General features: G+C 34.4%; 1 protein-coding gene across 1 annotated transcript; it reads left to right on the top strand.

The window, feature by feature from the left end:
• The first annotated feature begins 24,954 nt into the window (after window positions 1-24,954).
• On the top strand, window positions 24,955-25,921 carry LOC137839037 (pathogenesis-related protein 2). Its single transcript, XM_068648165.2, has 2 exons — window positions 24,955-25,395; window positions 25,499-25,921. Exons 1-2 carry the CDS (start codon window positions 25,215-25,217, stop codon window positions 25,783-25,785), a joined length of 468 nt encoding a protein of 155 aa, XP_068504266.1. The 5' UTR covers window positions 24,955-25,214; the 3' UTR covers window positions 25,786-25,921.
• Window positions 25,922-25,962: the final 41 nt, after the last annotated feature.

Raw genomic sequence — 25,962 nt, 5'->3', positions numbered from 1 at the left:
AAATATTATCAAAAGAATCTTCACATGTGAAAAGTGTGTCATCTGCAAACTGTAATAGGCAACACTCAATGCTATTCCTTCCCACCTTTACTCCCCTGAGCATATCCTTTCTCAAAGCTTGTCTCACCATCCCTGCTAAACCTTCAGCCACCACTAAGAACAAGAATGGTGCCAATGGATCACCCTGTCTCAACCCCCTAGAAGGTTTGAATTCCTCAGAGGGGCTTCCATTGAACAACATAGATACAGATGACGGAGCCAAACACCCTTTAACCCACAATATCCATTTGTCATGAAAACCCAACCTTCACAGCATATCAAGCAGAAAACTCCACCTTACACAATCATATGCCTTTTCAAAGTCCACCTTGAAACATACCTCACTCTTCGTCTTACTTCTAATCTCCTCGAGAACTTCATTTACCATAACAACACTGTCCATAAGTCCTCTATCGCTTAGGAAAGCTGACTGGCAATCGTCAATGATCAAAGGCATAATTTTCTTCATACGGCATGACATGATTTTGGTAATGATCTTGTATATAACTCCCACAAGTGATATGGGTCTGAACTAATCAAGTGAAGAGGGGTCCCTTACCTTGGGCACAAGAGCAATGAAAGACGCATTACAACATTTTGGGAATGACCCTGTATCGTGAAGAAATTCACAGCTGCCATTACATCTGATTTAATCACATCCCAACAGCTCTGAATGAAATTAAAGTTGAACCCATCCGAGCCTGGGTTCTTTGACCCTCCACATTGCCATACAGTGTCCTTCACTTTTTCCTTAGAGAAACTAACAATCATATTCCTATTAGTAGATAGGTGTAGGAGTAGAATAGGGGGTGCCAAAGTGAAGGAAGGGATCACACCTTCCTTGCTTAGGCAATTAGCACCGGTTCTAGTGGCTTTTGGAGGGAATTTTAAATTGTTTAGCTTTCATTTTTTCAGCACCTTAGGCTATAAATAGAGGTGCCTTCCTTGTAAATTTGAGATTTGAATTTTATCTAAAGAAACTATACTCAAAATTGGAGTGAGCATTTGGAGAGCTTTGAGCTTCTTCTCTAGTCTTATCTTGAAGGACCATGGTTTCCTCAAGTGGCGGCTTCCACACTCATCTAGGAGCATCCATTCTTCTAGTGGCGTGATCATCCAACCATTCCTCCATCTTCATGAGCATTCTCTTCTCCTTCCTTTCTTCTTCTTCAATTTGTTCATGTTTCCTTGTGTTTTGAGTTGTCTAGCTTTCGGTTTTTCTATTTTCAGCACCTATATTCTGTTTTGTTTTTAAATTCTGTTCGGTTCTTTTGTTTTAAGTTCAATTCTGTTCGGTTTCTTCTTTTCCTTCTCCTTTGTTGATTCAATTTGACAATATTTGGTTCATCCAAATGAGTTTGGGATTTGGTACTTGTTATTGGTGAGTTCTTGATTTTAGAACCATGATCCAACTTCTAAGAAAGTGCCTCTACATTTTCCAGCTCAAGGTGATTCCTCAAAGTGTCAAGAATCTTGTTCTATGTGGCTATTGGAATCACATCATGTGGTATCAGAAAAATGCAAAAGTTTAACCCAATTAAGTTTTCAAAATTTTAAAATATCTATCTTTTATCATTTTTAGTTGTTTTATGATTTATATGTGCATTAAAAAACACAACCTATTAAAACAACACAACCCCTTTAAAAAAAACACACAAAAAATGAAAATAGTAGGGTTTTGCAAAAGCCTTAGAAATAATGGGGGTTTTGAAAACCTCTGAAAGTAAGAAAACCCCTAAAAATAATGGGGATTTTGGAAAACTTCGGGAAATAATGTGGGTTTGGAAAACCCCTGGAAGTAACGGGGATTCAGAAAACCCCTGGAAGTAACGGAAGTTCAGAAAACCTCCAGAAAGGTTTTACAAAATTGCTGTAAAATAATTTATCTTTCAGGGATTACTCAAAATCATCAATATTTCGTTAACGACGTTAGATCTTTCAGAAGAAAAACAAACTAAGGATAACGCACTTAACGGGAGTTAAAACCCTCGAAAACATTAAATATAACTCTTATTAAACATGTCTTTTAGTAAATAATTAAAAATTAAAAATAATAAAAATCAATTGTCAGTTCTTATAAAAAAGAGATACAATAGAAAAATCAAAATTGATTTTGTCCACACATTGAGTATATCTATAATAAATTTGGTGCATATGAAATATATATTCTAACTAAAGGGTGCATTTTTTGTTTATCAGCAAAGAATGAAATAAAATAAAAGAGATACTTCAGGGGTATCTCAACCCGTCTACAGTAACCACGACATCCAAACCAACTAAGATACTAGTTTCTTAAAAAAGGAAAAGAACTCATTTAGACAATGAGTATTCCTTCCACCAACCCAAAAACCTACACAAATGGTCTAATGAAACTAGTGCTTAAGGTCCCCCACAATACCACAATTCAACACTCATTATGCCACTTATGTAGCAGAGCCAGGTATAATAATAAAAAGAAATGGTTACGGCAGTATCTAAGGATTTAAATCCAAACCTCATCTACTACCTACGCACACCCATCCATCAAAACTTTTGCCCTCCCTTCCTCCCCATCATGATGCTCTCCATTTGTTTCAAGCTTCTTTGGTCGTTTTAACATCACAATTGTGGCTTAGAATCTCCCTTCCACATGCTATTTACTGATATGCAATGCCTTGGCGTTCTTCATCTTCCATGAACCAGCAACGGTCTTAGGCATCCAATATACCTCGGTGCAACTCTTTACTGCTTCTCCATTTATTATAATAGTGCAGCAGTTCCACCACCTAGGGAGTGCCCAACGATCTTGATTTTGAAGTGGGGGTATAGGATATGAGCTTCAAGTAGTACAATAATGCATTGTTTTCTAATCCAACCAGCAGCAGAAACCATACCCTGGTGTGCATATCCAGAAACTATGTTCTGCTTCTCATGCTGACTGCAAATGAAGTGATCGAAAGAGACTGGAGTACAGAGTGCATATGTAAAAGTGTCTTTTATGCTACGCGTTCCACGGATGAACACAATCAAACTTTTTGATTCTCTATCAAGTATAACCTTGAGAATCCTAGCTGTTCTATTCTCATAGAGGATATCCTCCTTCTTGATTGCAGGAGAACGTTTGTAGCTGCTGGAAAGCATGGCACATTCCAACATTCTCTTCAACTCATATAACTCCTTTACGAATTGGGAGCCTTTCAGTTCTACACAATCAGTTCTTTCACGGCATTCACTTCCATATGTTTACTTACCCTTTGGCTTTAAACTTAACAGATAACCACCTTGCCAAGCCACCATCTTCACATTGATATTCCATTAGCACTAGAATGCTTCAGAAACCAAGGCTCAGAGGCAACAACCATATAATTGTGATTTCTTAAAACACCAGAACCCTCTAACATAACCACATAAGTTTCCCATCCAGCTGAAAAAACAATACTTGCCCCCTTTCAAACCACTATCTGCCATCCTTAGAACACTTTTTCCACCCTACCAACAAACTTTCTATTCAGCACTTTCCAAACCAAAGACACGTATTCCTGGAGAACCAACACCTTAATTGCTTCTGCAGTAGATTAAAAAATGGACAGTATCCCACAATAACCCACTATACCAAATCAGAACATAAAAAATTCCATCAAAATTCCATGCCGACAACTCCAAATTTTAGATACAGAGCTCTATGTGGTTCGACAAAGCACCCTATAAAAAACTACACAAGATGGGCCCTCGCTGGAAGCACCAACCAGGATCCAACGTACTGTTTACCTATCTTTACATCAGCCTCATCATCAAAACTCTCCATTAGTCTTAGAACAAAAACGTATAACAGTCTTTCTGCTCTTGATGGCCCCTTACTGCACTCTAGTGAGCTTCTTACTAGCGGAAACCAACCACCTAGATATCTACTAGACACCCACGGGCTGAGGCCACAACTCCTCAAAAAAGCCTTCCCACAACCTGCTTACCCTTGTGTTCTCAGTTCTGTTTTTGCACCAGCACCCTAGACATGTGTTACCACCTTGTGTTTACCACAACAAAAACCAACTGCTTCAGGAAAAAAGACGAATTTTACAGCCTAAGAGTCAGTACACTCACACCACAGCGAGAAGGCACTGGTTCAGGTTCATAATCCAGTCAGAGAAAGCGTACGAGAAGCCAACTACCTTGTCTTTTAACCACAACCAGGACTGTAGTAGGGCATTATGGAAAATCTCATTAGCGTCAGGGACCCCTTCCTTGAAAACCACCAGATTCCTCTGTTTCCAGATGCAGCTAACAATTGCCGCCCATAATCCTAGCCACACCTGGTTTTGTTTATTAAAGAGATGGATTAAGTGAAAATTCTGCATATGATCCTTAATACCCCTATTTTGGGCCCCCAAAATACCAATCCAACGGTAGCACCTTGACCAAACTTGTTATGCAAAAATACAGTCAAGGAAGAGGTGTTGAGAGGATTCTACTAACATATTACATAACGCATACAAAGGCGAATTCACCAACACTCCCCTTCTTATAAGATTGACTCTAGTTGGAATTCTATCCAAAAGTACTCTCCAAGCAGTGGCAAGCACTTTTGGCATGGCTTTTGCTTGCCATAAGCTACAAAACACACCTTCCCTTATGTCGAGTTGTTGATGAATGGCCAAAATAGAATAGGCTGATTTTACGGAAAACATACCTTTCGGGTCCCCCCTCCAAAGGAGATGGTCCAGGGCTTCCTTGCACATACTCCCCGTACTCAGTATAGATAGCAAGTCTGTCTCCAAATTAGACTCCCATTCGTACCTGTCCCTTCTCCAATTCAACCCCCACCCTCACCGCCACCTGTCCTCTTCCCATCTTCCCACCTCCCCCACTACTTTACCTTGATCGCAAGGCAAAGAGTAGAGTCTGGGATACAGTGTTTTCAGACTAGTGGTTTGAATCCACACATCCTCCCAAAATCTCATTGTTGCCCCGTTGCCTACTTTCCACACAGTAGCCTTTTGGAACCATCCTTTTTCAACCCCGTAACCGCAAGTCTTGGCTAGATCCCTCCAACACCAAGATTGGTATTTTAACCTAGCCTGTCTTATATATGGTTTTGTACCGTATTTGGATACAAGAATTTCTTTCCATTTTCCTCCCTTACCAGACATAATCCGCCATTTCCATTTTGCCAAAAGAGCTTAATTAAAATTCCTAATCTCTTTCACTCCCAGACCTCCTTCCTCTAGGGGATTACAAACATTGTCCCAACTAACCCAAGAGATCGATTTGTTTTGTCTTCCCCAATCCCAAAGAAATTTTCTTTGAATGCTGCTGATTTTATTACACACTGCTACCGGGGCTTTGAAAATAGAAAGGTAAAACAATGGTATGGCAGTGAACATCAATTTTCCTTACTACCGGTTCCCAGAACTGCTTCTTCCTTGGATTTCCTCCCACTTCTACCCCTAGATATTGGAAGGGGATCCTCATGGTCTTACAATTTAAAGTCTTCGCATATGTATTCATGGCAAAACTATCCACACCGATTCCTGCCAACTTAGATTTGTGGAAGTTGACTTTTAGACCTGAAACAATTTTATAGCACCGAAGGATGGCCTTAATTGCAAAAATATTATCAAAAGAATCTTCACACGTGAAAAGTGTGTCATCTGCAAACTGTAATAGGCAACACTCAATGCTATTCCTTCCCACCTTTACTCCCCTGAGCATATCCTTTCTCAAAGCTTGTCTCACCATCCTTCCTAAACCTTCAGCCACCACTAAGAACAAGAATGGTGCCAATGGATGACCCTGTATCAACCCCCTAGAAGGTTTGAATTCCTGAGAGGGGCTTCCATTGACCAACACAGATGACGAAGCCAAACACCCTTTAACCCACAATATCCATTTGTCGTGAAAACCCAACCTTCGCATCATATCAAGCAGAAAACTCCACCTTACGGAATCATATGCCTTTTCAAAGTCCACCTTGAAACATACCTCACTCTTCATCTTACTCCTAATCTCCTATAGAACTTCATTTGCCATAACAACGATGTCCATAAGTCCTCTATCTCTTAGGAAATTTGACTGGTAATCGTCAATGATCAAAGGCATAATTTTCTTCATACGACATGACATGATTTTGGTAATGATCTTGTATATAACTCCCACAAGTGATATGGGTCTGAACTGATCAAGCGAAGAGGGGTCCCTTACCTTGGGCACAAGAGCAATGAAAGACGCATTACAACCTTTTGGGAATGACCCTGTACCGTGAAGAAATTCACAACTGCCATTACATCTGATTTAATCACATCCCAACAGCTCTGAATGAAATTAAAGTTGAACCCATCCGAGCCTGGGTTCTTTGACCCTCCACATTGCCATACAGTGTCCTTCACTTTTTCCTTAGAGAAACTAACAATCATATTCCTATTCACCTCCAAGGTTAGGGTTTTGAACTCCACTGATCCCAGATTTACACCCACGTCCTGTGTAGCCGTGAACCTTTTTTCAAACAACTTTGCTTCCCTACGTACTATTTGCGATTCCTCACACCATTGAGAATCCACCTCAACACCTTTGACCTCATTTTTAAGTCTTCTCCATCTTATTGTACCGTGGAAGAATTTAGAGTTCATATCTCCATGATTGATCCAATTCGCTCTTGCTTTTTTTTTCTGTAGATTGAATCTAACTTTTTGTCAACCATCCCTAGTTGACTGAGTAGTTCCATCCTTCTCATCCTCCCGGTTTCCTCTAATCCTTCATCGTCATCCTTTCCATCTAGCTCCTCAATTTCGGATAGAATGCGTCTTTTATTTGATTCCACACAACCAAAAACATTTTTGTTCCACTCTTTAAGATCAACCTTCAAGAGTTTCAGCTTATCTTTGAGAATGGACATGCTATTACCTTGCACCTCATACGAATCCCATTTGTCCTTTTCCATAACCTTAAAGCCCGGTTCCTTAAGCCACACATCAAAGGATTTAAATGGTTTAGGACCCCAGTCTTTAACACACAATTTCAATACTAGAGCATAGTGGTCTGATACTGTCCTTGGTTGTATATACTATTTGGACGCTGACCATATCTAAAGCCATGCTTCAGACACAAGGAATCTATCTAATCTGCTCTTAGTGTGCCATTAGCCTTGTACCATGTATACTTCTTACCTACACAGGGGATGTCCAACAGACCATTATTTTCAATAAACCTGTTAAAACCATCAATCTCCTTCTTTTGGCTTGAACAACCTCCAATCCCTTTCCTTTCTTCTTCCCTCCGTACAACATTGAAATCACCACACACAACCCAAGCCAAGTTGCAATAAGATTGCTTTAGTGCCGTCAAAACTTCCCGCTATACATAGACATTCACCACCACACATTGACGTTTTGTTTTAAGATGATACACCACAATTGCGATAAAACCGGTTCCTACTATGTGAGTGCCATAAGAGAAAGCTTCTTTATGCCACATTGTTACTATGCTCCCTACCCTATTGGTCCCTTCATTAAGAACACAACCGATATTACTATCTCCCCATAACGAGTAACATCTAGCGTCTGTGAACGAGGGAGTTTTCGTTTCTTGCAAACAAAGAAATTCAGCACCCTCCTTTGACACAATATGGTTCAGATGGCATGATTTCAGCACCCTCCTTTGACCCATATCCCATATTCTGACCGATTCAGCAGCCTTATTTGTTAATTATTACTAGGAGGTGAGGATCATTCTTATTAGGAAAAAATTGTTTATTATAAAATACTTTTTATTTTTAATATTAATGTTTAAAAACTAAAATTTTCTTTAATAAACAAGATTGTTAAATTTTTAAATTCGTTGGCGTAGATAAACTCTCGTTGTCTTATTTATAAGTTCTTTTATAAAATGTACTGTTAAAAATTTAAGTCTAGCTTAGTGAACACACGTGCCTTAGTTAATTCATCCAAGAGTTCCTCAATCGTGGGGATAGGAAATCTATCCTTCACCCTAAGACCATTTAGAGCCCTGTAATCCACACAAAATCTCCATGATCCATCTTTTCTTTTTATGAGTATGGCAGGGGAAGAGAAGAGGCTGGTACTTGGTCGTATGATGCCCTCATATAACTTTTCTTGAATGAGAGAAGTCATATTGTGTTTGTGGGTGTGGGGATAACGGTAGGGTTTAATATTTATGGGGGTGCAGTTTGGGATCATGGGAATGTGATGGTCATGGGGGCGGTGGGGAGGCAACCCGTGAGGAGGTGAGAAAACATAATGGTATGTATGGTGTAGGGTTTGATTCGTGGGGTGTATATTTGGTGGGGAAGTATTGGGGCATGGTAAGGGATCTGGTTGAAAGGTGAGCAAATGAAGTAATGTTATGGCTTTGGTATGTAGGAGGTGACAAATATTGGTGATAAAAGTGTGTGAGTCTAAGAGTTTGTTGGTTCCAACTAGGGTTATGAGGGTGACTTGGTGGTGGAAGGAGAGTTGTGGTGTAGAGAAATCTGGTTGTAGGGGTCTGAGGCAGTGCAACCAGTCCATTCCTAGGACTACATCTGCTCCTTCAATTGGGATGAGGTAAAATGGGATGGAAAACAATGATTTTGTATAGAAACAGTAACTGTAGGACTGAGATGTGTGCAATGATTTTTCTCGTCGTTTCCAACCATGATGGAAAAAGGTTTAATAGGAAGGGTGCAAAGGTTGAGGTGATGGGCTAGGCGAGGTTGGAGGTTGAGGTGATGGGCTAGGTGAACTCCCAGTGTCTATTAAAATGGTAACGGGTGTATGATGAATAAACCCTTGAAGTTTGAAGGTGTTGGTCGAGGGGGTTCCAGACAAAGCCTGGAGAGATAGGTGTACATGAGTAGGGTCCTCAGTGTCAGAAACAATATCTAAGACGGTGAAGGTTTGAGGGGGGGAGGGGGGGTGGTTCTGGTGTAGGTTATTCATTAAGCAGCAATAAGAAACATTTGGTGATACATTTGTGAATCAGGAAATTTTTTTGGTCACAATTGTAACATAAGCCAACTGCTCTACGTTCTTGTAACTGGGTGGATGAAAGTTTTTTATAGGTAGAGAGGTGGGTGTAGTGGTTGTTGTTTGGGGTTGGAAAGGGGGACGTGGTGGTGGTAAAAGATGGGGGGATGGTTGCAGAATGATGGGGTTATGATAATATTTCCTTGAATCATGGATTTTAGATTCCAAGAGCTTTGCAAGGCCCATGGCATAGGTGATTGAAGTAGATTGAAGAACAAAAATCTGTCTTCTGGTTTCTGGGACCAAACTTGAAATAAAACAATTGAGGATCATCTCAGGTGTGAGGCCCAAGACTCGATTGCACAATGTTTCAAAAGATTTTTGGTACTCAGTGACTGTGCTATTTTGGCGGAGTTTGAACAACTCTGCTTGATGGTTGGCGTAAGTTTAGGGACCGAACCGGAGCTCTAAGGCACGACTAAATGAGAGCCAGTCACTTAATTGATGATTTTGGTACATCCATTTAAACCAACTAAGAGCATCTCCGCACATATAGAAAACGACCATGTGTAAGCGAGATTCCCAAGTGATATTGTAAAATTGTAAAAACTGGTTAGCCTGAAAAAGCCAATCTAGCGGATCCGATCCATCAAAGAAAGATAATTGGATTTTTGGGGGACGGGGTAGGGTAGGAATCGTGGTAGGTGGCGTAATGGAAGGGGGGCAACAAACGTTGTTGTGGCAAAGATGGAAGATGTAGGTTGTGAATTTAAGGATGGGGGAAAGTATTATGTTAATGTATGCCAATTTCTAGAATTTGTACAGTGACCACATATAAACACTCATATACGTTGTGTTGTGTTAAAATATTAATGGAAAAAGGATCTCGGAATAGAAAGAGTGAATTGAAGAAAAAAGGTGATGAGAATAGAAGAGGAATTCAATACCTTGTCCTAATGGGTGAAAAAGTTGTGCAGGAGTTACATCATTGAGATATGAGTTCATGGGAACAAGAACTTGCAGACTTTGGAGAGAAAAGTTCAGAGGTGATGAATCAGAAAAAAAAAATGCATGCAATCTTAACAATGAACTTTTACTGCAAGAAGAAAATCATAAGGTCATTTAATATGATAAATAACTAAAGTTTTATTATAAGTATATTAAGATAAATACTTTTATAATTGATTAAATATGATTTTCCTCTCAACTTTCATCCAATTTTTTTTTTTGTAAACTTTATATCTTCTTAATATTTGTAGTAAGAAAATTATTGGATTGAGTCACTATCGATACTTTTATGTGACACGCTCTTATTATAATACAGTCAATGCTTTTATTACATAAAAAAAAACTTTGTTACAAGTATTTTTTTAAAAAGTAAAAGCTTTCATGTTGGACATCATTATGCAACTTGACATCTTAGCTATGTTGACGCCTCAAGTAACAACAACAATCATTTGAAATCACATGAAAAAAAAATATTATTAAAAAAATACAAAAAATATGGGGGACTTGACCAAAATCCATATGTTAACAAAAATGATACATAGGTAGACTATATCTATTCATAAAGAATTCTAAGAACAAACTAGATGGTAGCCTATTATACCAATGCAAAGATTCTCTATGAATAAATCCTAAATTAGTCAATTTATCAGCACACCCATTTCCTTCACAGTAATCCCAAATCTGATTTTCCCATAGAAATTAAGACAAGCATTCCATCGATTACGAAGCTTCCAAGGAACATTAGTCCTAACAGTAAATGCAGCACAAACCAAAGCAGAATCACATTCCAGACATTAGTAAGCCTCATCTTTTAAGCTTCCTCCATAGCATGTATAACCCCATAAAACTCAACAACCAAAGCAGTCCGACCTTCAAGAAATGCAGAGAAGGCTCCAATAAATCCCCCCATACTCCCACGAAAAATACCTCCACAAGTAGAAAGACCAGGATATCTCCTAGCAGCCCCATTAATGTTAATTTTAACCCAGCCTAGTGAAGGAAACTCTCATCTAACAGGAAGAGGAAGAAGAACTTTACCAGTACGAGTATTAATAACAAAAAAACTTGATCATGTTGAAATCCAACATTTCCTTCTTCATTGAAGCTTTAGACGAATTTCCCACTACACGAGTTAAATCTTTAATAACCGAAATAGCCCTAGAAACCTCAATTTTATCCTGAAAACAAGCATAATTCCAAATACGCTATATCATTCAAAAAGAAAAACTTATCACAGCAAGCTTAATCAATTTAACTAAAGGAGTACCATCACTCTTAGTAAAAGAGAGAATATTATCCTTATTAGAGAAATGAGAAGTAGGAAAAATCTGTCGAACCCAACTCCAAATACGCAAAGCATTAGAACATTCAAAGAAATAAATGCTGAATAAATTCCCCGTGTTTTTCACAAAGCGTACACATAGAACAAATATGCAGACCTTTATTTTGAATATGTTGATCTGTAGGAAGCCGCCCATGAAAAACTTTCCAAAGGACAAGAGTTTTGGAAGGCAGAAGATATGAAGACTAAATAAATTTACCCGAACCACAGGGAACTCCTGGATGCATGAAAAAAATCCTAGTCGATTTAAGAGTGAAACGACCAAACTCATCTAGAATCCAATTAGGAATATCTTATTCCTCCCTAACCATTATATGACTAAAAAGATAAGGCATCTGCTGTAAAGACAATGGAATATTCCAATCACCACCTGTCCAAAACTAAGAGACTGTATTCGGAATGCTAGCACCATCAGATAATCCTACAATATTCGCTAAAGAAGTAATACCACACCATTTATCGTTCCATAAATTAATAAAAGAACATGTACCAACAGTTCAAGAAGTATAATCAAGTACAGTAGAATAAAACTGCTTAATTCCAGGCTAAAGAGATGAGGATCTATAAATCATTCGAAACTCATATTTTGATTTATGAACCCTGGCTTTCAAGAGCAAAGAACAATGCCCGTTGCTATAAGCAAAATTTCAAGCAAGCTTAAGAAGATATGCATTATTTTCAGGGTGAAGGTTAATAATCTTCAAACCTCCATTCTCATGGGGAGAAAAAATCGTAGCCCAATTAACAGTAGTTATACCTTTTTTCATAATATCACCAGATAAAATTTCGACACCACTGCTTAACTTGCTTAAGAAGAGAAACATGTCATTTATACAAATTAAAACTATAAGCTAGAAGACCCGTAATCACCGTGACCAACTGAACCTGACCCATCATGCTAAGAGTTTATCTTTCCAAGAAGCAAGTTTCAGTTTGACTTTATCAGGCAAAGATTGAAGAAAACGACTCCTTGGAGCACCAACAAAGATAGGCACTCTTAAATAAGTGCAAGGCAAACAACCAGGACTACAAGAAAGAATACACTGAATTTTGGTGACAAATCTTGCAGAATTATCCATGGTGAAGAAACTACTCTTAGAAATTATTAACATATTGACCCGAGAAATCACCATATGTTTTAATAAAAATACTCAAATTTCAAAGACACTTATTATCTTCCCTATAGAAAACAAAAATGTCATCCACATATAAAATATGAGAGGGGTAAGAAAACCTTGCGGACTAGCCATATGTAGTATCTTCTTATCATTCACAAGCTTTGAGAGACCTCTACTAAATCTTCCTTTACTAAAGGATCACCCTATAACACCTCTACTACAAGGAAAAAAATCCATCAAACTTCCATTTATTCTGATAGAAAGCATAGCTGAACGAAAAATAGTACTAATCCAACTAACAAACGAGGGGTGAAAACCAAAGTGTGACACTAATAGTAAAAACTTCCAACTCAGAGTGTCAAAGGCTTTGTGAATATCAACTTTGTAAGCCACATTACCTTCGTGAACCTTTTTAGAAAGCAAGTTAATAGCTTCATAAGAAATACCAATACAATCCTAAATCTGTCTGCCATGCACAAACTCATACTGATTAGGAGAAATAATTTTGGCAACCACAAGAGCAAGCCGATCGGCTAAAATCTTGAAAATAATCTTAAATTTAAAATTAGCAACAGTAATTGGCCTGTAATATTTAATGTATTTAGCACCCTGAATCTTAGGAATAAGAGATACCACATTACTGTTCATTCCAGGGAGAACCCACTTTTTTTAAAAAAACTGTTGGATAGCATTGCAAACATTTGTCTCAATAATTTCCCAACAAGAATGATAGAAAACACCACCAAAACCATCAGGACCAGGAACACTATTACCATTAAAGTTAAAACCAACATTCTTGATTTCCAAAATATCAGGACATTTAATCAACATCATATTCTTCTAAGAGGAAACCAACTCAGGAATATAAGTACCAATAAAATATTTCATATTGTTTGTATCCTGCACATGAGAAATAGACTCAGCCTAAAGAGTTTTATAAAAGTAAAAAATATGTTCCTCGATGAGTTTAGGATCCTCAATAACCACATTACCAATTCGTAAACGATGAATCCCACTAGAATTATTTATCCTCTTAACCACAACATGGAAAAAAGCAGTATTTATATCCCCATCTTTAAACCAAAGCATCGTAGCTCTTTCTTTCCAAAACAAATACTGACAGTGAAGAGCCTGATCAAACTCCTCCTTAGCGATCTTTTCTTGAATGAGAAGCCCATCAATATCACACATACTAACAGTCTCTAAGGTTTGTTGAATACCAAGGAGGAGACTCTGCTTAAAAGGAACTACATTGTCAACATTACCAAAAGAATTTTTATTCCAGTCATAAAGCTCAATTTTCAACCTTTTTAATTTATGTTGCAAAATAAACATAGGACACCCAACAACCTTATTATCCCAAGAATCATGAATAAGCTTCAAACATGATTTGCCCTGAAGCCACATAGAAAAGAAACGAAAATTGTTAACCTTCCTCAAAGAATTACTAACAAGACTAGCAAGTATAGGGGAATGATCAGAACAATTTTTAACAAGAATCTGATAAGTACAAGATGTTGGGTCTATTAGTGTCTAAGTTCAAGAGGGGAGGGGTGAATTGAAGTTATAAAATTTTCGCAAACTCAAACTGGTTTACAGTATATCAGAGGAAAAAGAACAGATTGATTTTAGAAAGAACAGATTGATTCTTCAAAACACTTTAACACAAACAGAACATATCCAGATAGGATTGAGATCAATAGAGAAGTTTAATAGAACAAGATTGGTAGATATTCAAACAGCTTCAAGATCACAATTTATACCAAGAGATCAATTAAGTTCATTCAACACAAAGCTTCAAAGAGAATGAATCTTTATCAAAGATTTAATGAAGAAATTGTTCATCCTTAAGCCGATTAAAAATACATATTTAAATGCTTTGTTTATGATTAGAAAATTTTTCCAGATCAAGAAGAACAATTTTTATTAAGCCCAGAATTAACAGGTTTAATTTCAAATGAACAGATTTCGTTCTTGACAGATTAACCAAAAAAAAACAGAAACGAGTGCATGGATGAAAAGAACAATGCAAGCACACTTTATACTAGATCACTCATAATGAGCTACATCCAGTTTCACCTTACTCTAAGGTGGAATCCACTAAAAACCAATTGAAAACAATTACAACACACAACAGTTCTTGAACCCTACAAGAACCATACAACCAAAGTTGAAAAACTCTATTTCAGCACACCTTGCACTCCAAGAAACCCTATCAAAGAGTGACTAACACTTACACCTTTTACAAGAAAGAATAAAGGAAAGATAACACCTGAAAGAAGATGCAAGAAAAAAAACCAGTTGTCCCTATTGCAGCAAAAACAGTACCAACACCTTCACCGAGATCAAGGTTCTCCTAGAACAAGCATACTTGAAGATCCCTTTAGAAAACCTTTCAAAAACTCATTTCAATCCTTCTTCTCACACAGAAAATGTTTAATCTTTGTTAAAACCGTGATTGCTCAACAACCATTTCATGTGAGAAAGACCTTTCAATTTATAGAAAACAGTTTCTAACAACTTTTAAAAAAACTGTTAAAAAGTTGTTATAAAAACAACAGGTTGATTTAAAAACAAACAGATTGTTTTTCAGGATGACTGTCAGCTCAACTTAACTGAAATAACTAACTGAACTGCATTTTTGGTGCCCTAACAAACTTTCGAAAAGTCTTTCAGCAGAACAAAATTAAACCTATTATTTTACAGAGAAATAGATTTATTTTTGTGCAGTATCCTGATTATTTTAGAAAACTCTAAAAAGCTTTTTGAAAAACATTTAATCACTCCATGTGCTTGATCTTACCACCTTGATTAGGCATCTAGGATAGGTCATGTAGAAAAAAAGGAAACCTTAAACACACATTAGCTTAAGTACAAGATCATCTAAAACATATTACAATCTTCAAAGCAAACTAGCTATTTTCTACATCAAACACACTCTGAGACTAGGTAGAGAAGAAGCTTCATTCATCTTCAACACAAGAAAATTGATTTTTCAGGACCAACGATGGGGATGGTACAGTCACAATTACAGAGATCTCCACCTGATGGTCATCAATTTGAGTATTGATTGGTGTTGTAGAATCTGCAAGTGATCTAGCCCTCCGAGGAGAGGTGGGACGCAACTGAGATGGTATCGCCACAGGAGCCCAGACCTTCACATGATGATCCTCAATAGGCGCATGAGACTCTGAGCCCTTCGCTTGCATAATAGTAAGACCTTTGTTACAAGTATTCAGGAGATCTAAAATTTTGATTGTGAATAAAAATAAATTTCGTGTTATAGTAGATAAAAAAACATATTTAATCTATGTAAAATTATTTATGGTAATGTTAAAGAATATCTTTATACTTTTTTTTATTTCTAGTTTTAAGAGAAATGGATTCCCTAGGAAGGTGCACCAAGACTTGGATTATGAGTCACTAGATTTGATCATGTAGAGTTATTTTCTCACTTATTAATACATTATTACTAAATTTATAACAATAAACAAAATATAAGACTAAACTAACAACAAACATTTTATATTTATAATCTACAAAAGATAATCACACTGATTAGCAAAATATTAAAGAAGCATGTAAGCATTTACAAGATCGGTACAACCTTCTAAAGAAATGGATGAAGGTTGTAATATGTATCGTAATTAGATACATAACTAAAAAAAAGTTCTTAAGTACTTTATTTTATTTAATTCATTTTTATCAATAAAAAATAAATATATATCAAAATCATATCGTCTTTAATATATAAAAAAAATTCTTAAAATAATCACCAGAAAAGAAAAAAAAGTATTATTTATGTATTTTTATCCACGAATCTGAATCCATAGGTAAATTCAACATTACCTAAGGAACCTACAAACAACATTATTTACGGATATTACCCATAGATATAAATCCGTAGGTAAATTCAGCATTACATACCAACTATTACTCACCTATCTCTATTACCTACCAACTATTACCTACGAATCTCTATTACCTACCAATTATTACCTACGGATCTCTATTACCTAACAACTATTACCCACATATCTCTATTACTTACCAACTATTACTCACATATCTCTAAATTAATAATATTAACATTATTTATAATATTTATAATATTTAATAATATTAATAATACTAATAATATTAATAATATTAATAATATTAATAATATTAATAATATTAATAATACTAATAATATTAATAATATTAATAATAATTAATAATATTTAATAATATTGATCATATTAATAATATTTAATAATATTAATCATGTAGTGAGTTTTTCTTGTAGTGAATAAGGTAATTATTAAAAAAAAACTAATTTTTGAAACAAAAGCAATTAGTTACTATTTGATTAAATTATAGACCATTTTATAAACTAAAAAAATTATTGGTATCTAAGGTAGTTTATGTTATTAATAAAAATTTATAAAATAATTTTTAAATTTGTATCAAACCATTAGCTACTAAGGTTTTAGCTAGCAAAATTTTAGTTACTTAATACTTTATATTCTAAATTAGTCTCTATTAGTCTTTTACAGACTAATTTAGAATCTCAAATATTAGTCGCTAAAACTTAGGTAACTAATTTATAAATTACTTTATAAATTTTTATTAATATTAGAAACCACTTTAAATATGAATAAATTTTTAGTCTCTAAATTATAATTTAGTTAATATACTGACTAATTATTTTTTATTTATAAATTTGGTTATAAGTGATATAAATTTCCATTGTTATTTTTTATTAGATCTCACCACGTATATTTATTTATATGATTTTATATACTTAAATATGAAATTTATATTTAAAATTCTAGCATTAGTTAAATTCCTCCAAGAACTAGCACACTATAAAACAAGAATGTTAATTTTAGTCAAATTGTGACATTATAAAGGTCACTCTAACGCGACACAAGCTTATATCAAATTTATTTTTTATAAGCACTTAAAATGACTTAGTATAATTATAATTTAAGTGTATTCTACCATCACTTCTCGAATCTGGTTATGGAAACCCCCAAAGTCCAATTGGTCCAACAACATCCAGAAGGGCGTCTACAAAGTATTCTTCATGGCGGCCACTTCCTCCGTAATCAATAATTTTCATGGACTTTTCTCCAATCCATTAAATCCAAAATGTAGAAATTTTAACTAAAATTATTTCATCCATTTTTTAGTTTTTATAAAATATTGTCTTTACTATTCTAATTTTTTTGAATTTTTAATTATTATTTAGTTTATGTTACAAACTATTCACTTTTATACATCATAAATATTCGTTTTATTTTATTAAAAATATAAATTAACAAAAAGTAAAAAATATAAAATGGTAATCTATTCCCGCAAATACAGCAAACAATCGCTAGTTGAAAGTTATCTGTATATACAATTTATCATCTTTTGAATTTGAAAGCTCCAAAATCGCAGCATGTCACAAACAAATAAACTAATAGTATTTAACAATAAAAAAAAAAGAGATATAATGGAAAATAAAAAAGAATAAAAGAATGATACATGCTCACGTTTTAATAAGATTTGTTTAAAGAGAATGTTCTTGTTCTTGGTAAACAGATGATAGCTCCAACAACCTTGTTTCAGTGGGTAGCAGCTTCACACTATGGTATTCATACAAAATAGCACAATCACACCAAAGTTTGTTAGTATAAATATTTTTATTTAATAAATAAAAATATTTATACTAATGTAGAATAGTGTTAACACTAACTAAAATAAATAAGTTTGACACGGTCTAGTTTATGTCAATTTCTAAAAAATTGACTTATTTAATATTAAAGAATTTAAAATTTACTTAAAAAAATAATCAATTTTTTATAACATTTGTATCTTTTTCTCTTCATATTCTTTTCTTAATTCAATTTTTCAGTTAACTCAAATGAAAACAATCTTAGTTGTGGTTTGAATATCATAATCTCAATAATTATTATTCGTATAAATTTCATTCAAAGATTATTTTGCATATTGACGATCTCACATCGACTAGAGATTAGAGCATTTTATAACATATAAGTGAGTGCAAATCTCATCTTATAAGCCAGTTTTATGAGGTTGAGTTAGACTTAAAGTTCACTTCATAATATGGTATCAAAGTTCTTGGTGATCAATCCAAGGCAATGATTGTTACTAGCAAAGGAGGTTATAAAATGCCAAAATTTACGGTCATTGTGGAAAGACATGACATATAATTGATACATGTTATAAAAAGCATGAGTTTCCACCTCATTTCAAGTTTAAAAATCAGAACCATAATCAGAGTCATACTAATGCAGTTTTTCATAATACAGATTTTAATAATGATGAGCATAATCATGAAGGTTCAAAGTCAGAAATAGAGTCTCAACAAATTGGTTTTACTTCTGAGCAGTATCAAACATTGTTAGCTCTTTTACAACAAGCCAAATCCAGTGACAATATTTCTAGTCAAGTTATTCCTTCCAACATAAAAACACAAACTGGTAATGACTTTATTTCTTCCTTCAGTTCTTGGATTATTGATAATGGTGCTACTGATCACATTGTAAATTTAAAACATGATTGAACACATACAATAATGTTCACATACAAATCTTATCAATCTATGATTCTCACATGCTTTACATACAATTAAGAAAGAGATAGGCACTTACCTTGATCCATGAGAGATCCTACGTGAGCAGTTTCTTTACCTCCTTTATTCTCAATCTAGCTCTTGACAATTTCGTTATTGTCACACACCTTCTTGATGGTTAACAGTGAGACAACTTTTATTTGCAGAGACAAAACCCTATTTCTCTTAATTCTCAATCTCCATCAGATGTAGGTTTTCATTATGTATCATCAAATATATATTTCTCACATTAACCAATGGGCCTTTAATTCTCTTACATTCTCTCACTTGACTCATATGAGTTATAATACTTTCATGATTTAATAATTACATAAATCATAATGCGCATATAAAAGGTCTTAGTTAAATTGGTTTTATCATCAATCAAAATCAAGGATACAAAAATAATAAGAGTCATGGCGGTTACATGTCATTTCAATCAACACATTTCCTTCCATGTACTATTATATCATTCTTTCTCCTTAATATGACTTTATAATGAGAAATCCATAATATGTTCAAACATAATGTCATTTTTATCAATAACAACATAATTTGTTTTCACAACATAATTTACATGCATATACATAAAATAGAAAACATAAATTTCATAAACTTTATTTATCAATGAGCTTAGAGTGTCAAATAATCATTAATAACAACATTCATCATTCACTAGTAGACAAAATGTTCATATTTACAACATGACCAGTAAATGTTTTGGGCGGTAACCCTTTTGTTAAAGGGTCAACAATCATAAGATCAGTGCTAATATGCTTTATTGACACTCTATGTTTCTGAACTTCTTCTTTAAAGACAAAATATTTCAATTTCATATGCTTAACACCTTTGGAATACTTGTCGTTTTTAGACAAGAAGATAGTTGCAGAGTTATCACAATAAATTTTCAGCGGCTCGGTAATACGGTCAACAATTCCAAGTTCTAAAATAAAATTTCGCAACCAATTAGCCTGAATTGTGGCCTCAAAGCATGCCACAAATTAAGCCTCTGTGGTGGATGCAGTAATGACTGTCTGCTTCGCACTTTTCCATGAAATCACTCCTCCGGCAAAAAGATACACATAACCAAATGTAGACTTTCGTGTATCCACACAACCATCAAAATCTGAATTTGTATATCCAATCAGCTCAAGATGATTAGATCTTTTATAAGTAAGCATGTGATCCTTCGTTCCTTATAAGTATCTTAAAACTTTCTTTGCAACTTTCCAATGATCCAATCCTGGATTACTCTGGTATCTACCAAGCATACCAACTACAAAACTAATATCTAGCCGTTTACAAGTTTGAGCATACATTAAACTCTCAACAATAGATGCATAAGGTATATTCTTCATCTGTTTTCATTCCAAATCATTCTTTGGACATTGCATGAGACTAAATTTGTCTCCTTTCTGTATTGGAACAGGAGATGTTGAACATTTATCCATTCTGATTCTCTAAAACTTTATTAATATATGCTTTGTGAGACAAACCTAACAGTCCTTTTGATCTATCACAAAATATTTTAATTCCTATCACATAGTATGTCTCAACCATATCTTTCATCTCAAAGTTATTAGAGAGAAACTTCTTAGTCTCACTTAATAGACCAAGATCATTAGTTGCAAGCAAGATATCATCAACATACAGAATCAAGAATATAAATTTGCTCCCACTGGCCTTCAGATATATACACCGATCAACGATGTTTTCCTTAAATCCAAAGGACACGATAATATCATTGAACTTAAGATACCATTTTCTAGAACCATGTTTAAGCCCGTATATTGATTTCTTAAGTTTACAAACCATGTGTTCCTTTCCTTCTTCAATGAACCCCACTGGTTGGTCCATATAAACATCCTCTTCTAAATCCCCATTCAAAAAGGTAGTTTTAACATCCATATGATGCAACTGAAGATCATAATGAGCTACTAACGCCATGATAATTCTAAAGGAATCTTTCTTAGAAACAGGTCAAAATGTTTCCTTATAATCATTACCATCATTTTGAGTAAAACCTTTGGCAACAAGTCGGGTCTTGTAACGTTCGATATTGCCATGAGAGTCACGTTTAGTCTTAAAGACCCATTTACACCCGACTCTTTTGCATCCTTCTAGCAATTCTATAAGGTCCCATACATCATTTTGTGTCATTGATTTAAGCTCATCTTTCATGGCATCTAACCACTTATCAGAATTATCACCATTGATGGCTTCAAAAAATAAAATTGGATCATTATCAATACTTAAGTCATTTTCTAACTCTTGTAGATAAACCACATAATCATTCGAAATAGCAGACATTTTTTTCTCTTTGAGATCTTCTTAATTCTATTTCTTGTGGTTGTTCTACTACAAGTTCATTGTTAACCTCATGATCATTAATTTGTTGTTCTTCATCATTGTACTCTAACTTCCTTAATCTCCACATTTTGTGAAGCATCACTCCCACTGGTTTCACCATTTTCAATGAATCGTGCATTTCCAGATTTAATAATTATTGTGTTATGGGTAGGACAGTAAAACATATACCCTTTTGACTTTGTTGGATAACCAATGAAATATTCATTGATTGTTCTTGCATCCAATTTCTTTTCTTACGGATTGTATATTCTAATTTCTGCCTGACATCCCCAAACATGCAGGTGTCTCAAACTTGGTTTTCTTCCTGTCCACAATTCAAAAGGTGTATTTTCAACTGCCTTACTAGGAACCCTGTTCAACAGATACATGACAGTTTTTAAAGCATACATCCACAATGAAATAGGTACAGTTGACTTACTTAACGTGCTCCTAACCATATCCATTAAGGTTCGATTACGCCTTTCTGAAACACCATTTTGTTGTGGTGTACCTGGCATTGTTTATTGAGCACAAATACCACGTCTCTCAAGGAACTTATCAAAGGGATTAGGGTGTTGTCCACTTTCATCATACTTTCCATAATATTCACCACCTCTATCTGACCTGAAAATTTTCACCTTTCTGTCTAATTGCCTTTCCACTTCATTTATATAAACTTCCAAGGCATTCACTGCTTGCGATTTTTCATGCAGTAAATAGACATAACCATAACATGAAAAATCATCAATAAAGGTGATAAAATACCTTTCTTTATTGAAAGAATTTACATCAAAAGGTCCACAAATATCAATGTTATAATTTCAAGAAGCTGAGTACTTCTTGTGGTTCCCTTCTTTGTGTGTTTAGTTTGTTTGCCTTTAATACAATCCACACATACATTCAGATCAGTAAAATCTAAACTTGGAACTATTTCATTCTTTACCAATCTCTCCATTCTTTCTTTTGAAATATGTCCCAAACATTTGTGCCACAAGAAAGCAGAATATTCATTCACTAAACTACGTTTAGTGTCAACATTATGATGCGAGGTCATAAGAGTTTCAGCATATAAATTATCAAGATTCAATCTATATAATTCATCATAAAGAGTACCAGATCCGATCAAATAGGTACACTGATATAAACTGAAACAACCATTCCCAAATTTAAAAGAGTATCCTGCAACATCAAGTTTAGACAATGAAACTAAATTCCTAAATATACTAGGTACATAAAAAGTATCCATCAAGTCTAAATAAAATTCAGTGTTGATGATTAAACGATAAGTCTCAACAACTTCCACTGGAACCTTCTCTCTATTCCCCATGAAGACAAACTTTTCATTTGGCTTTATGGTTCGGGTTGAAAGGAATCCCCTTCTTTTCGAACCAAGCTTACGTTTTAGACAATCCTTTTGGAAATGTCCAAATTTCTTGCAGAAATGACATTTGTCATTCTTCTTCTGGAGCTTAGTAGAGTACTCATTTATCTTCAGTGGTCTTTTACCCTTTGCATGTTTCTTAAAGACATTCTTTCCTGCTCCCTAATTGTTCACATAATGTATGGAGTGGTTTCCTAGATTCTTAAGTCTAGTCTCTTCCTCTAACATGTTATTCAATTCATGCATATTCCACTTATCTTTCATGGTGTTATAGTTCATCTAGAAAGGACCATACTCATACGGTAAAGAGTTCAAGACAAACTGCATGAGAAAATTCTCATCCACTGCTCTTCCAAGAGACTTAAGTCTTGCCGCAATATTAGTCATTTCAATGACAAGTTCGTGCATAGTATGAGAACCATCAAATTTCATGGTGGTTAATGTACTCATTAATTTCCTAACAAGAGACTTATTAGCAGTTTGGGAGCGTTCTTCCACAAATTTCATAAATTCTTTTGCACTATCAGTTTTGGAAAGAGCAGACTTAATATTACTTGCTATGCTCATTCACATAAAGATACATGAACAAATACTTTATCACACATACTTTGCATTAATACTTCGAGTCATAAACTAAACATACAATACAGATTCAGAAAACATTTTATGCATACTAATGTTCTCCTTTGGGAGATACATTAATACACAAAACATAATGATGCTAATAATATTAACATTATTTGGCAAGATATATGCATTAACTAGAAATACTTGTTATCTTTGGATATACAAGCAAAACAAATAACACATACTCGCTACCAACAATCATATCCATTAATTATAAGGACAACTAATCAACCTTTGGGTGATCCAAAATGCCTTATAATAATGAATTTCAATTTACCCATAAATAAATAATTTAGCATCCATTATATAGGTAGTTGAAATAAAAAAACATCAGTAATTTGGAATTAAATAAAACATAAAGATTTGATCACTTCGGTGATTAATAAATCTATCATACAAATAATTCCGTAAATAATATCATTAATTGAAATAAAATTCATTCGTAATTTGGAATTAAATAAAACATAAAGATTTGATCACTTTGGTGATTACAAATCTATCATACAAATAATTCCAAAATTTTAATTTAAAATTTAATACATAAAGCGGAAAAAATAATTTTCCACTACTCACTTTCAATCAATTAATTAAACTTTAATTTAATATTGAATTCATACCTGCATTTCATTAATTGAATTCAACATTATATTATAATTTAATGTAAAATTAAATTAACTTGAATCTTAATTTGCAGGAAAGACAAACCACGGTTTCTTTCCCCCTTTTTGCAAAAAAACCCTAAAATATCAATCACAACCACCACCATGACCCTGCACCATGCAGCAGCTGCCAGCCATAAACCACCACGCCACCAAACTAAATTGGTAATTAAAAATTCTCCAATTTCTCTCTGAACAGCTAACAAGACATTTCTTATATAAAAGAAACATCATCTAGAAGACGTCTAACAAAAGCATCACACTCATCCAGTCAAAGGATAATTTGAGTGCCATTTTATTACATAAACCATGTCAATATATTATGAATTGTAGGACATGAAGACTGAAAACTATTATTCCAATTGTATAAAGAATAAAATATTATTTTTAGAGAAAAATAAAAATTGAATATATAATTTATATCTTAAAAAAATTATTATAAATTAAAAAAAAAATTATTTTAAGTAAGCCATAAACTAAAATAATTATTATTATATAATACAAAATTAAGAGTGTGTTACAATAGCATATATCCTATTTTTTTTAAACTTTACTTACACCTACCTCTGTTTTTTTCATTAAAAGTATACATATAATGTTTTTAAAATTTTAAGGAGATGTAAATATATATAAAAATAGATAATAATGTAATGTATTAAAGAAATTACAGGAAATTTAAAGAAAAAAAATTTTCTATAATGTAAGAAAACATGAGAGAAAACATGAGAGAGTATTAACATAATTCCCTGCCAAATTACCGATTTCCACAAATACAGCAAACAGTCGCAATCGTTGATAGTTGAAACTGACGTGTTCTTTGATTTTGAAAGTTTTTAGTCACAAAATTTGACAAACACAAAAGGATAAAAGTGATAATAGAAAAAATAAGAAAGAATGATACACGATGACATACTGCCTCTGAAGAAGATTGTTTATTCAGAGAGAGATAATGGTGGTAAACAAAGAACCGCCACGAATAGCCTAACAACCTTGTTTCAGCAGTGAGAAGCTTCAAACTTTGATGTCTTATGCTACCAAATGCTATGAGCTATGCATTCTGCTTATAAATAGAGGTCAGTCCTCTGCCAAATACACACACTCCTTGATATTATATATTCTTCCATTCCATTCCATCTCATTAGATTCCATTCATCATGGCTGTTTTCACCTTCGAAGACCAAACCACTTCTCCCGTGGCTCCAGCTACCCTTTACAAAGCTCTTGTGAAGGACGCCGATAACATCGTCCCAAAGGCCGTTGATTCCTTCAAGAGTGTTGAAATCGTTGAGGGCAACGGTGGCCCCGGAACCATCAAGAAGATCTCTTTCCTCGAGGGTACCATTTCATTCATCTTCTATATATTTTGTGTATGTGCATTGCATTGACAGAACAACATATAAAATAAACTAACTGTGAATTGTGAATTGTGAATGGACAGATGGGGAGACAAAGTTTGTGTTGCACAAAATAGAAGGAATAGATGAGGCAAACTTGGGATACAGCTACAGCATAGTTGGAGGTGCTGCCTTGCCAGAGACTGCAGAGAAGATCACAATCGACTCCAAACTCAGTGATGGGCCCAACGGAGGATCAGTTGTAAAGTTGAGTATAAAATACCACAGCAAAGGAGATGCTCCACCCAATGAAGATGAGCTCAAAACTGGCAAAGCCAAGAGTGATGCTCTTTTCAAGGTCATCGAGGCTTACCTTTTGGCCAATGCTTGAATTATTACCAACGTCTTCTTTATCTTATAAACGTAACACTGTCTTTCCTTTCTTATTTTTATTTTCTTCTGTTGGGAAACATTTCCCATATCTTTGTCCATCAATAAATTATAATAAATCAAAGCAAATTTTATAACTTTTTTTATCTTAACTGCAAGTTTAATTCAATGTCGTTTT

Source organism: Phaseolus vulgaris, chromosome 3 (assembly GCF_051622355.1).
Source record: "Phaseolus vulgaris cultivar YP4 chromosome 3, ASM5162235v1, whole genome shotgun sequence".
NCBI lineage: Eukaryota > Viridiplantae > Streptophyta > Magnoliopsida > Fabales > Fabaceae > Phaseolus > Phaseolus vulgaris.
This window is presented reverse-complemented; position numbering and strand designations above follow the sequence as displayed.

Coding starts and splice junctions, on each gene's coding strand:
- LOC137839037 (XM_068648165.2), top strand. CDS start 25,215: ATGGCTGTTTTCACCTTCGAAGACCAAACCACTTCTCCCGTGGCTCCA. Junction 25,396..25,498: donor GAAGATCTCTTTCCTCGAGG/GTACCATTTCAT, acceptor GTGAATGGACAG/ATGGGGAGACAAAGTTTGTG.